The sequence below is a fragment of the Chionomys nivalis genome, chromosome 19, assembly GCF_950005125.1.
Source record: "Chionomys nivalis chromosome 19, mChiNiv1.1, whole genome shotgun sequence".
Lineage (NCBI taxonomy): Eukaryota > Metazoa > Chordata > Mammalia > Rodentia > Cricetidae > Chionomys > Chionomys nivalis.
The window spans coordinates 56,422,270-56,434,774 of record NC_080104.1 but is presented as its reverse complement, the minus strand read 5'-3'; the positions used below and the strand labels follow the sequence as shown (position 1 = coordinate 56,434,774).

The 12,505-nt window shown below is 54.7% G+C and overlaps 1 protein-coding gene across 1 annotated transcript; it reads right to left on the bottom strand.

Moving 5' to 3' along the window:
* Positions 1 to 946: 946 nt before the first annotated feature.
* Sik1 (salt inducible kinase 1) lies at positions 947 to 12,226 on the bottom strand. Its single transcript, XM_057751757.1, has 14 exons — positions 12,091 to 12,226; positions 11,263 to 11,433; positions 10,688 to 10,804; positions 8,117 to 8,180; positions 7,799 to 7,960; positions 7,562 to 7,686; positions 7,354 to 7,477; positions 6,561 to 6,784; positions 6,249 to 6,404; positions 5,729 to 5,851; positions 5,409 to 5,625; positions 4,706 to 4,987; positions 3,842 to 4,070; positions 947 to 3,409 (listed from the first exon to the last, which is right to left on the bottom strand). The coding sequence occupies exons 2-14, from the start codon at positions 11,416 to 11,418 to the stop codon at positions 3,058 to 3,060; spliced, it is 2,331 nt and encodes a 776-aa protein (XP_057607740.1). The 5' UTR covers positions 11,419 to 11,433; positions 12,091 to 12,226; the 3' UTR covers positions 947 to 3,057.
* Between the last annotated feature and the right edge of the window lie 279 nt (positions 12,227 to 12,505).

Here is a 12,505-nt window from a genome sequence, read left to right as displayed (position 1 = left end):
TTCTGGCCGCTACTGTCCCTTCACCAAGTCTTTTCTCTTGAATACTTTTATTATGGCACAACAGACCCAACCTGAAATGTGCTAGCCTGCTTCTGAGCGCACGGTTCAGTGCTATCAAAGCACATGTATGTGCAGCCATCACGTCTAGAAGGATCTCATTGTACCAAGCTGAATCTCTGTCCCTGTTAAAGACAGACACTAACTCTCTCCTAACCCGCTATGCAAACTCTCTCTGTTCAACTACTCTAAGGCCTTCACAGAAATGCAGTCATATTGCCTCTGCCTGCTGTGGCTTATTTATCTCACTTGGGCACATCCTTGGGATTCACTAAGGATAGGGGGTCTCATCACTTAGAAGGCTAAACACTCCGCTATAGGGAGGGATCACATTTTGCCCATTTATTCATCCATAAGTGGACACCAGGCTTGTGTCTAAACTTTGATCTCTGACTGTGCTCCTGTGACCCTGGTGTGCAAGCATCTGAGACTACCAGTTTTTGGGTACAGGCCCAAAGAGGGAGGGAACAGTTCTGTTATCTTCTATGGATTTTGCGCCATGGTACCTCCCCACTGCCGGGCACTTGGGCTCCATTCCACGGCCAGTCATCTACTTGTAAAGAGGTTGAAGAATTTCCTTTACCCAAAGGAGCTGCTGTGTAACACTGCCCTAGGCTGGATGGCAGTGGAGACTTAAGACTAGTTTCCCTGTGAAATTCCTCAATACTTGTAAGACTGAAAACTTCTAGAATTTCCAAAGGGATTCAGAGAACATTTGGAGGAAGGAAGGGGGCCAAAGAGGAGAATGGGCATGTGAAGGAAAAGCCTACTGCAGACTTTGAGCTAAGACAGGACACAGTGGCAGGTCTTGACACAGCTCAGCCCACTGTAGAAAACAGGCATCAGACCAATCTAACAGTGTCTCAAAGGAATGCACTCCCAGAGGTGAAACAAGGGAAAGTCAAGGTTCCCCCCAAATATTTTATTTAAATATTAAATTAAAAAAACATACATCAACTAATCATTTGGCATACGTTTCTCACACTAACATGAAAAATGAAACAATTCCATCAGAGTAAAAAAAAATGAAAACAACAACAAAAAAAAACCCATTATATACATCTGAGATCACGTAGTGTCTTTAAATAGGCAATTCCGTTACAGTCCAGGACTGTGAAGGATCTACAAAACACACCACACACACCAAAAAACAAGAACTTAAAACCATGACGTGACTGTCCCCTGGAGAGGGGTCGGCAGCGACTCGAAGACACAAAAACTGCCAGAAAGTAAAGTGCTTGTCACTTCTGACACAGCAGTGCCCAGGCCTTTGATCTGTGGTATCTAGAGCGGAACTGTGGGAGACCAGGGCTGGCTGCCCAGGCTGCTGGGTGCTTCCCCGATCCACATATCTGCGGAGTCGGCAGGAGGGACACTTTTTGGCTTGTTCTATGGAGGGCACCAGTTTCTGACCCAGAAGGATGGCCTTTCTTTCACCTGTCTTTGAGAGTAAGTGGCACAAGATGGGCCACAGGGCCGATAGGGAGGACCATGCTGTGACATCAGGTTGCGTGCAGCCTCTTCCTGGCCTCAGGTAACTCGGTCAATCTTTGGCTTTTAAAAAGTGCCTCCTTCCCTCTCCCTCAACGACCTCAGGTTAATACTGCGATAGTGAGATTGCCATAGTGGAAGTCACCTGGGAGGCAGAGGGACAGATGCCTGATGCAGGGTGAGGAGGAAGGGGTGACATCCCTGGCTCCTTCCAGAGGCTTTTGGGTGGCAGAGCTGTGCCTGGGTCTTCCTGCCGAGGTAGACCAGCACTGGTCAGGCAGGGTCACCCTTTCCCTGACATCTCTACCCTGTGCTGGAGGTGGGCAGCCTGCAACCCCTTCAATACAAATGTGGTGCAGATGGGGACACTTCTTAATGTGACCAAGGGAGGTTTAAGCCAGGAACACAAAAGTGTATACAAAATAGAAAAAATAAGTAGTGTCTGTCTCCTATTTATATACATATACAGTATTTGCTTAAAAAAGAAACTTTACAAACACTGACCTATACTTCTCATCTTCCTGGAAAGCAAGCCAGACAGAGCCCAGGCCTGGGTGCCAGGGTTTTAACAGGAAAGGTCCCAGACCAAGGGCAGGCGGTCATAACCAAGATGCCCACTGGCTGCCTGGGCCCCTCTGGTCACGGCCCCTTGGTATTGCACGATTTCCCCGTCAGGTGTTCTTGTTGGACCCTGATAACGAAATGTGTAAAAACCTGGTAATTAGCAGCGGAGTCGAGATACACAGCAGGAAGGAACTTGTTGGCTTCCTTGCAGTGTGAGGGGTTCTGGGCCAAGCGACCGTGGGACAGAGTGCCCTCCCGCGGGTCCTCACCCCTTCCAGTCCTTTGTGGTTTCCTCTACTAGGCCTAGTAAACTGACTTGAGCAGCTACAACACTCAAGCAAAAACACGACAAGGTTGTCCTCTGGCTGACAGGGAAATCCCGACAATGCACTCGGTCTTACCCTCGGCCGGTCCTGGCTGTTTGCAAACCCACACGGAAAGCAGCAAGTTCACAGTTTTTGTTAAAGCATGAGCATTTCAGAAGTGGAGAGCTGTGAACCCAAACCCAGAACGACGCCAACCAACACACGGGTGCCACACCGGGCGCTGCTCCCTACAGGGACGTCCGCACTCATCATGTGACGATGAGCTGGGAACAGGAGTGTAGGTCCCTGAGCAGTGTGGCCCCTCTCTTCTCCTTCACCCCAGCCGCACGGGCCTCTTCCCTCAACCCACTTCCCCTCCCAACCACCCGCCCATATGACACACCCTCAATTATTATTTCTTCAGAAAGTTTCAGTCCCTACTCATTGAGGTCACTCAGTGCAAGGAAAAAAAAAATAAAACAAAACAAAACAAAAAATCCTAAAAAGCCCATACACCAAACATATTGCTTGTTTCACTTCTAGAAAGTTCTTGGCTTTGAGTCCGAAACCACCTTCACATACTCTGAAATTATTGCTTGGAAGAGTCAATGGGCCATGGGGGGCTGTGGCAGCGGAACCCTCACTGTACCAAGACAAATGTCCCCCGCTGGCCAGAGGTCAGGTCCTCCATCTCACAGTCCCCCTGTGGCAGCCCAGCAGGGTCACAGCTCGGAGCCAGCCTGGTGAGGCACTGTGGCAGGGGCCCCGTGGGCAGAGCCACTGGGCCAGCACTGATGTGTAGGTGGGTATCCAGGAGCTGCGCAGCCGAGGTCACCGGGGACACGCCAGCCTGGAGGAGGGGTGCCGGCAGCAGCGGGATCCCGGACATGAGGAGGCCGTCACAGGGAGTGAGCATGCATGGGACAGGGGATGGCTGGGGGCCCGGCTGGCAGCCAGATGAGGTGACCGAGTGGTGCTGTAACTGGAGGAGCCTGAGGAACAGACAGACGGGGAGGAAAGAGGTTACTCTGTTGGCTCTGCCCAGAAACACTTGGGTTTCCACACTGCCCAGGTGGGTGCCACCCACCTCAGGGCTGCTCTTGGCAGACAATGTCTCACAGAGCTCTGTGTGCAACATGACACATGCCTGAGCCATCCTGCCCTAAGTCGTAGCTGTTGTGGCAACTCAGAGATGCCAGCTCAACAGGGCAGTCTTGGTCACCAATGCCCTCCACCCACAAAGGGTTATTACTAAACCTGCCCGCTGCCCCTCCTGGCTCTATCCTTGACAACAAGGTGTCAGGCTGCAGAGACCTCATTAAGGAACTACATGATGGGGGACGTCTTGGCACACAGGGAAGTGGGGGTGCTTGTTTCACGGGTCCCTAAGAGGGAAGAGCACAGTCATGGTATGGCAGGCCTACCTCTGCTGCTGCAGCACCTCTTCGAGCAGGCTCCTGCCTTCCCGACTGCTGGCGGTGCAGCCTTGCAGGCCTGAGCTTGGGGCTGGGGTGTGGAAGGTACTCATGCCTCCCCGGGGAGCTCGGATAGAGGACTGACACACCTGGCGTGCCAACCCTTTGATCTTGTTCAGCCCCAGGAACCCCTTGGTCCTCGCGTTTTTCCTCAGCTGCTGCCGAAAGGCCTTCAGCCCTGTAGAAACAAGAGCAGAGGTTAGCAGGTCTGCCTTAAGATTATGGCCAATGGCCTTCAGGCTGCTGGAGTTTCCGTGCCCTGAGGAGGGCCCTGAGGAGGAGGGAAGGAAAGCCTAACTGGGCAGCAGCTCCCTATGGGGCGTGGCAGCTGCCAGCTCCTGAGCCCAACATCCACCTGTCCCTCCATGACCAGTCTGTTTTCCGGGGCAGAACTGTAGTCTTCCCCAATGGGACACGTGTGTCTGGATATGCTACGGAGAAGGGGACGTGCAACGCACTGGGCTCTGGGGGCTCCTTGGACTATCAGACATAGGGGACTTCACAGGTACCCCTGACCCTGAGAGGCATGGAAAAACCCAAACAGCTATGGAACTGCCTTTGTCAGGGTCCCTCCTTGACCCTGGTCTGTCAGACAGGAGTTGTTGCCTAGAATGGTTGTCCCTTGCTCTCAGGGTCAGGTCTGAGTCCACCCTGTAACCTAAGCTGCCCAGTGTTGGGGTGGTATGTTCAGCCTGCCTAAGGAGCACTAATGACCCTGCTGAGGCTGGGGGTCGGACATAGTTTCCATCAACGACAGAGATGGCCTGCAGGACAGTAGCAGAGGCATGAGGATGGACACAGAGGGGACTTTACCTTGAGTAAGTGAGGTATCTGATGCCCTCCGTCCCTCCTGGAAGCTGACAGGAAGTAGGACAGCTGTGCCCAGACCAGCCTGAGCCTGAAGTACAGGGGTAGCTGAATGCGAGCCAAGGAAAGGCGAGGCCAACCTGACTGGAGAGCTGGTGCCCAGCAGCCCTGGGGTGGCCAAGCCACTGCCGAGCCCCGCAGGACCTTCACTTGCAGAGAAGGGGAGGCAGCTATCAGAGCTGGTTCCCTCCGAGGGACTCGCTGTGGCAGAGGAGGACACGATTATGCCTGAGGGAAGATGAGATGGTTGAAAAGGAGACCGCACACCCTAAAGTCACAGCCTGAGGGACAGGGTACAGGGCCTGTTAGTGAGTGAGGCTGTGGTATGGTATTCTCCATCTTGATCTCATCTAGGCCACCAGAGCCCAAAGGCCCTGGCTGTGGGCCCATAGGTGCACGGGCAGATGGCAGACCAACAGTGACACTCAGACCCCAGGACAGGAAGAAGCCCAAGGCCAAACACCTGCCCTCTAGTGCCTGGGACAGCCAAGGGGTGTCCCACTCTGAAGTAAGTGCAGGCATGCCCAAGTACGACCCATGGGTTGCTAAAACCTAATTGGAGGAGGGTGCCAGGAAAAGGACCCGCTTCAAGGGAGTTCAGCATGGTTTTGACCCTCACCCCGGATGCTAGGGTTTGGGGGGCACTTACAAGGAGGGTTGAGCGGAGAGAAATGGGTGGAGACTTCAGCCAGTGTATGCCTCCGGCCTGTGCTGCCAGGCAGGGGTTCCTGGACCTCCTGCTCCTCCTCCAGGCTGGAACCCGGCCTGGCCTCCTCGCAGATAGCTGTGTCCAGTAGGCTGCTGGGGGAGACGGGACGGTGCCGGAACCCTCCACTGCAGTTGGTATCCACAGGGAAGAACAAGGGCTGCAAGGAGGGAGAGAAGCTGGTAACTTCTAGGGCTCTAAGAATGGGTACGGGGGGGGGGGGGGCACAGCCACCAGGAAAGAGCGGACCAGCACTCACATACCTGAAGGGAGCTGTGGAGATCACAGTCCATCTCGGCCTGCAGGACAGACTGAGCCAAGGCCTGGGGCTGTGGGCACAGCAGAGAGGGCCGGAAAGGGTCACACGGGAGGATTTCTTGAGGCACCTGAGAGGGAGGGGTTTTAAGAAAGTGATTCCAGGGTCAACTCTCAGTGGCAGTGAGCTAGTTTTACAGATGCAACTGACAGAAGTCAGATGCTAGCTGATTGGGCTTGGGGCTCAGGATTATGGGCCGTCATCTACGAGGCCACTGCACATGCCGGTGGCCAGAAAGAGGTGTTAGGAACAAGAGCTTGCTGGCCAGAACCCTGGCCCAGAGGGGAGCCGTCATAACCACCCCCCAATCCCCAAAGCCCCTCCTTTTCCTACAATCTGCAACTAGGGTTGCAATGAGGTCCAGGGGACTTCCCAGAGTCAGTGCATTGTCAAGCACGGGATTCCAAGCTCTGACAGCTCAAAGCAAAGGGACAGGGGTAGGACTCTGAGAAGGAGGTCATCCTCACCTCCAGACTGCTAAGGTCCGAGCTTCGGAGCCGGGGCTGTCTGGTGGGTGCAGGGCTGGGCCGGGAAGAGGGCTGGGTGCTTCGGTGCTCCTTGAGGCGCTCGAGCAGGAGGTAGTAAATGGCGGCGAAGTGGTTGTAGCTGCTGTTCTGCAGAGACTGGGGAGCAAGGACAGTGGGGTCAGCATGAGGCTCTGGCTGTACTGGCCAGTAGCTTCCCTGTGAGATCATTCCCAGGCCTATCCCTAGAGAAGGGGACAAGCTGATCCCGCCGTCATTCCAGGGGGGGAGGCGCGGGCAGAGCAATGTGCTCACCTCCACTGTCCTCTGCCGGTCAATGCCAAGGGCCTGCATGATGCCCAGCACCTGCTCATTGTAGTCGCCCAGGTTAGAGGTGTAGCCCTGCATGGAGTAGGTGGGGTCATCCTGCTGCAGGAGGGTGGGGTCAGCCTGCATCCACCGGTGCTGGCGGATCTGGGCAATGGTGATGCGCTTGGCAGGATCCACGACCAGCATGCGTCGGATGAGTGTCTCACAGTCTGTGGAGGTGAAGGACTCGTATTGAGGACAGGAGGCTGAGCCCGGGGGCTCATTCCCACTTCCACAGACGAGTTCATCATGCCCGCAGAAATCCACCAGTCATTGTAGTCCCCTCCTCATCCCCACTCCCCGCTACAGAAGAGTTCTACTAAACTGGGGGCCAGACCCAGGGAAGACATTTTTAAATGTCCCCTGTAGAAAACCATTTAGACTCTCCCTCCTGTTGCGGCACACACGAGGTTAGAAATCTTTGTAAAACAGAAAGTCCTGTGTATGTGAGAGAGGCTGGCATCCTGAGGCCTGACGGTGGAGGGCCTGCAGAGATGAGGCTTGCAGGAGGCAGGGTGCATGGGGAGCTTCCTGCACAGGCTGTAAGTAGGGCACTGGGAAAGCACCTGTGGGTTGAGTTTCTCTTGCAGCCTGATCACCTGGACCTGAGTCCTGACTTGACAGCAGACTTGCTAGACCACTGAGCGGGTACTGCCAAGACCCGCCCACCACCTCTTCCCCAAAGCCACCACCCAGCTTACCCAAGACTCCCAGGGAGACCAACTCTATGCCCACCCACCTTGAGACATGAAGAAGGGGATGCGGAACCGGCCCTCCAGCACCCGCTGTCTCAGCGTTGGCAAGTTGGGTCCATCAAAAGGGAGGGAGCCACAGACGAGGACATATAGCACCACGCCGAGGCTCTGTGAACAGACAGCCATGTTGGTGCCCTGCTTGCCAGCTCCAGGGATGTGGTAGCAGGCAGCAGGGTCCAAAAAGGCTCCTACCCAGATGTCCAGCTGGGGGCCTTCATACTCCTTTCCCTCAAAGACTTCGGGCGCTGCATAGGGGGGGCTCCCACACCATGTGGACAGGGGCTCTCCTGGCTTGTAGAAATTCCCAAATCCAAAATCTGTGAGGCAGAAGAACAGGCACTACGTCAGTCTGGGACCAGCAAGTGTGATGGCTGCAGGGTGCCCTGGAAGCAGAGACACCACAGGGCCTCCCTTGCCACGCAGTCTTGCCTGCCAGCTTGATGTCCATGTTGCTGTCCAGCAACAGGTTCTCCGTCTTGAGGTCCCGGTGGACTATGTGATGGTTATGGCAATACTCCACTGCTGACAGAATCTGCCAGAACTTCTTCCTAGCCTCGTTCTCGCTCAGGTGCCCATTCGAAGTCAGATAATCTAAGGAACAACAAAACCAAGTTACACCCCAAGATGCCGAGTCTGCCACTACCTGGGGCCGGGCAAGGAAGCACTGAGCAGCACTGAGAAGCCGCGGAGATACAGGCGTACGAGGGAAGGGAGCCTTCACCTAACGCTAAAATGAATGCAGCTCACCGAACATTTCTCCATTCTTTGCAAACTCTGTGACAATGTAAAGCATGTCCTTCGTCTCCATAACCTGAAACAACAACAACAACAGGAAAACTTAAGCAGGGCAAAAGGGTCGCATGGAAGCCATGATGGATGCACCCGAACCCCAAGCAACCTTTGACTTCTCCAAGAAACTGCCTCCATCATTTAAGAAAAGAGGGAGGAATGGGAAGGAAACACAACCCAGAGACACAACTTTACAAGCCTTGGGATAAGCCCCTCTGCCCTGCCATCTCCTGGTACCTCTGTACAGAGCAAACATTTGCCTTGCTTGCCTCCTGGGAGCTGGGGAGGCCACTGATGGCAAAAGCCCACGGGCACCCTTTCAGAAGCCCTATGGACAACTGCTCATTCAAGCCAAAAAAAAAAAAAAAAAAAAAAAAAGGAAACTGAGTGACCAATACAAATATCCCACCCCCACTTGCTTTATTGACACGACATTAAGCTTAAGAACATGGCCTTGCCAGATAAGCTACAGGGGATCGCTCTTTGTACAGTGCACTGCTCGGCATGTGTCAACAGTAACGGTCAATGTCAACATACACCTTCAGAGTTCATTCACTGACTTTATGCTACTGAAAAGAATTCAAATCATAACTAAGCAACAAGGTAAGACTCAAATGTTTGGCTCTGAAACGAATAAAAAACACCCGTGCAAGTGGTATGGTTTCAATATTTCAGAGGAGCCAGGTATGGTGGATTACACCTGGAATCCCAGCACTCTGGAGGCAGAGCCAGAACTGCCCATAGCTCAAGGCCAGCCTGGGCTACATAGCAAGTTCCAGGCCAGTCCGTCAACAGAGAGAAACTGTCTCAATACAAATAAATAATTAAAAAAAAAAAAAAAAACATTTCAGGGAGGGGAAGAGAATGTACTTTGATAGGAAGAAAGATTTCTTTGGGTTCAAGACATACTGTTATTCCTTTAAAGGCTATTTTAAAGAAGCTTTTCGTCATAGATTTACCAAGAAAAGTATTATTAAAAACCACAGCAATTCAGCTAAAAAATTAACTGTCATCTCCCTCCACACAGCCCTGCCTGTCCCTTTTCTTAAGGGAAGAAAAGGGGACGGAAAACATCTTTTAAACTTTTAAAGCCCTAAATAAACCAAGTGCAGTGGCAGACATCAGTAATCCCGGCACTCAGGAGACTAAGGCAATCAAGGCAGAGCGCACTGGGTCAGCGAGGACTACATGATAAGACCCTATCTCAACAAATGAAAGCAATCAAACTCTCCCCACCCCCACCAAAGGGAGCGAAGGAGAGGCCTGGGCCAGCTGAAGGAACACTAGACATCAGTATCAAGACCAGAGGACCCACTGGCTTCCCCAGCCCACCCAATCCTGAAAGCTGAGTCACTGAAGACAGGATCGAAAATATCCACTCTGGCATCCATTGCCTGGACAACATTTCCTCAGTGCTACGGCTTTGACCTGGTCGGCAAGTCGAAGGCAGGGAGGAGAGGAGGGGGCTGGGAGCAGCACAGGTTGGCCTCTCCAGGCAGGAGGACGAGAGCGTTCTGCTCCGAAGGTCGGGGAGGCCCTCTTCCCAGCCCCCTCTCCCAACACTGGCTGCAGAGGAAACTTTACCTTCAAGCACAACTTAAAGATGGAGATTGAAATAAAGCGTGACCCCTGAGCGCACAGCCCTGGGCTCTGTGCATAGAGACACCGAGGGAACTGTCACCACAGGCCAAACACAAGCTCCAATGACTTGTCTGCCGCTGTGCTGAGAAGGACGGCCAGGGGTAATTGAAATTACAGCTCTGTCCTCTACTGCACGGTACACACGGCTTTTCCGACTACACACTCATGTCCCCTGTAGTCACCTCAGGCTCACGAGGATTCTGGGAGTCACTGACTGGACTTGCACAGCAGCACAATCATATGCAACACTCACAAGGCTTGGCTCCTCTACACCTAGACCCATTTCTCACGGCACCAGAAGTGGCTGTTTGTTCACCAAGGAAGATGTGAGGGAAGATTATCAGGAAATAACCAAGAGACAAATAGGTGAGGCACAGTCCCAGCCGGCATTATCTGGCAAGCTCCCAGGGCTGAAGTGTCTCCCGGCCTTCGCTCCGCACTGTGGGTAACAACGGGAGGCGAGGGCTTGCTGCCGCCGTCACAAAGACACAGTACGGAAAAGCAGAGGGAACAGCTGCTTTTTTAACATTTAGTAATCATCTGCAAAGGCGGAAGTTTCGAGTTTCACTCAAGTTTGTCCTTCTGCCCTAAGCCTGACGGTACATGTGGCTATTCTCACAGTGACAGGGCTTCATCAACAGACCTCCACACGTCCAAAGCTGGAACAAGTCACAATACTAGATAAAACTCCAACAGGGCAAATCAAGAGACTAAGCGTCAACAAAGCCAACAGCCTAACTGAAGGTCAAGCTATTTACTTTGTACTCCCTGGTTCCCATACGGCAGGCAGCAGAAACCCTGGGCCACCTTCGGGGACCACAGGCTCAGGGTGTGGCACGGGAGAAGCCGTGGACATGACCACGGAGCAGCGAGGCTCAGCCGGCTCACCTGGTAGAGCTTGATGATATGCGGGTGGTTGAGGAGCTTCATGAGCTGGACCTCCCGGTAGATCTTCTCCAGATTGCTAGAATCTAACCGTGTCTTGTCAATTATTTTTATTGCAACCTACAGAGTTTTAAAAAGAAAAGGGGGTATTTCTGTTTAGAAAGAAACCTTCAACTAACCTCATTTGCACTTTTTTTTTTTGCAACATGAGTTTATCAAACATTTGATGTCTTCAAAAGGTCACAAGAAGTTGGGAGAAAAGTAGTCAATAACATTATTCAAAAAGCCCTTGTATTTGCCATCTAGCTTTTACAGGAGCCACTCATTACTGGTTGATTTTCTTTCTTTTTTTTTTGCGGGGATGGGGTGGGGGTTGTTGGTCATTATCTTTGCTGCTCCCTAGTAATTGTACAAATTATGCAGAAGCATAATACAAAGCTTTTTTTCCCTTCACCAGACTAAACACTGTCATCGTTTACAATTGTGACAATCAACTCTGCAGGATTGAATCAGCACAGGGGTCCACCCCCTGGCTGGATCCACCCCCTGGTTTAGTCTCCCCCAACATGCGCGCACACCTGCGTTTTGGTGACTCGGTGCCGCGCCAGCTTAACCACCGCAAAATTGCCTTTGCCCAGGGTCCGTTCCACGTCGTAAAAGCCCACCCGGAGGGGCTTCTGCTGGCCCTGGCCGGTGCCCGAGGGGACCGCGCTGAACTCCGACATGATCACCATGGCTTCGGGCCGCACCTGCGGGTCAGTGAGAAGTGCGTCCAGCTCCGACTGACGCCGGTCCGACCCCGAAGCGGCCCCCCCAGTCCGCGCCTCCACGACGCGGCCACCGAAACTGTGTACGCCAGGCCACCACGCGTGCGTCCTCGACCCCGTGTTCCTCCAGTCCGCAGCCCCCGAGCCCGCAGCCCCATTAGTGAGTTCCCCGATCCTGGATCCTAGCTCGCACCCCACTCGCTCATTCCTTGACCCCCGTGTCCCCCGGCTAAAGTCCCCACGAACGGACCCCTCTACACCAAATCCCCCGAGTCCGAGCTCTGGGATCCCGGGTTCCCAGTCGCGCGCGCCCCCTCGATACCAGGTTCCCTCCACACAACCCCCCACGCACGCGCCCCCAGACCCCCGGTCCTGGACGGGCGCGCGCTCCAGCAGTCCACCCGCGGTCGACCCCCACGCAAGCCCCTGGATCCCTCGGGTCCCGGACTTGTATCGCGCGCCCGTCCACCCGCGCCCGCGATCGGCTCCCCAGGACAGGCTTCTAAACCCGGTGCTCGCGGACCCGCCTCCCGACGCCGACCCGCAACAATGGGGAGCCCGGCGGGGCTAGAGTCCAGCCCGCGACCCTACGCGCGCACCTGCGAGCCAGGGGGAACCCGAACCCGCGCTACCACTCACCTCCGCCGCCCTCCGTGCGCCCGACCCAGGACGCCGCCCGTTCGACTGCTCTCTCTGCTCCGGCGCCTGCCTTTCGCGCCGCCGCCGCCAACGCTGCTGCCGCCGCCCGGGCCGCGCCGCATGTCAGCGCCCCGCCGCCGCCGGCCGCACGCGGCAACGCCCCGCCCCGCCCCGCGTAGGCCCCGCCCCGCCCCGCCCCCCGCGGCCGGCACAGCCCATTGACGTCGCTTTGACGCCAGAGCGACGCGCGGCCCAGTGCCGGTAGAGGGGGAGCGGAGATCGGGCGGTTGCCAAGAGACTGGAGGCTCTGACGCGCGCGCCGGTGAGGCCGTCGCCATGGCGACCGCGGGCGGTGACGTCAGGGTCCGGGCTCCGCAGCCTCCTGAGACTACCGGCGCCCCCTACCGGGTGCGGG

What these genes read in the sequence shown, in the direction of transcription:
- Sik1 (XM_057751757.1), bottom strand. Translation starts at nt 11,418, where the DNA reads ATGGTGATCATGTCGGAGTTCAGCGCGGTCCCCTCGGGCACCGGCCAG. An exon ending in CTCTCCGCTCAACCCTCCTT is followed by an intron (nt 4,988 to 5,408) that starts GTAAGTGCCCCC and finishes ATCTTCCCTCAG; the next exon opens with GCATAATCGTGTCCTCCTCT. An exon ending in AGATACCTCACTTACTCAAG is followed by an intron (nt 4,071 to 4,705) that starts GTAAAGTCCCCT and finishes TTGTTTCTACAG; the next exon opens with GGCTGAAGGCCTTTCGGCAG.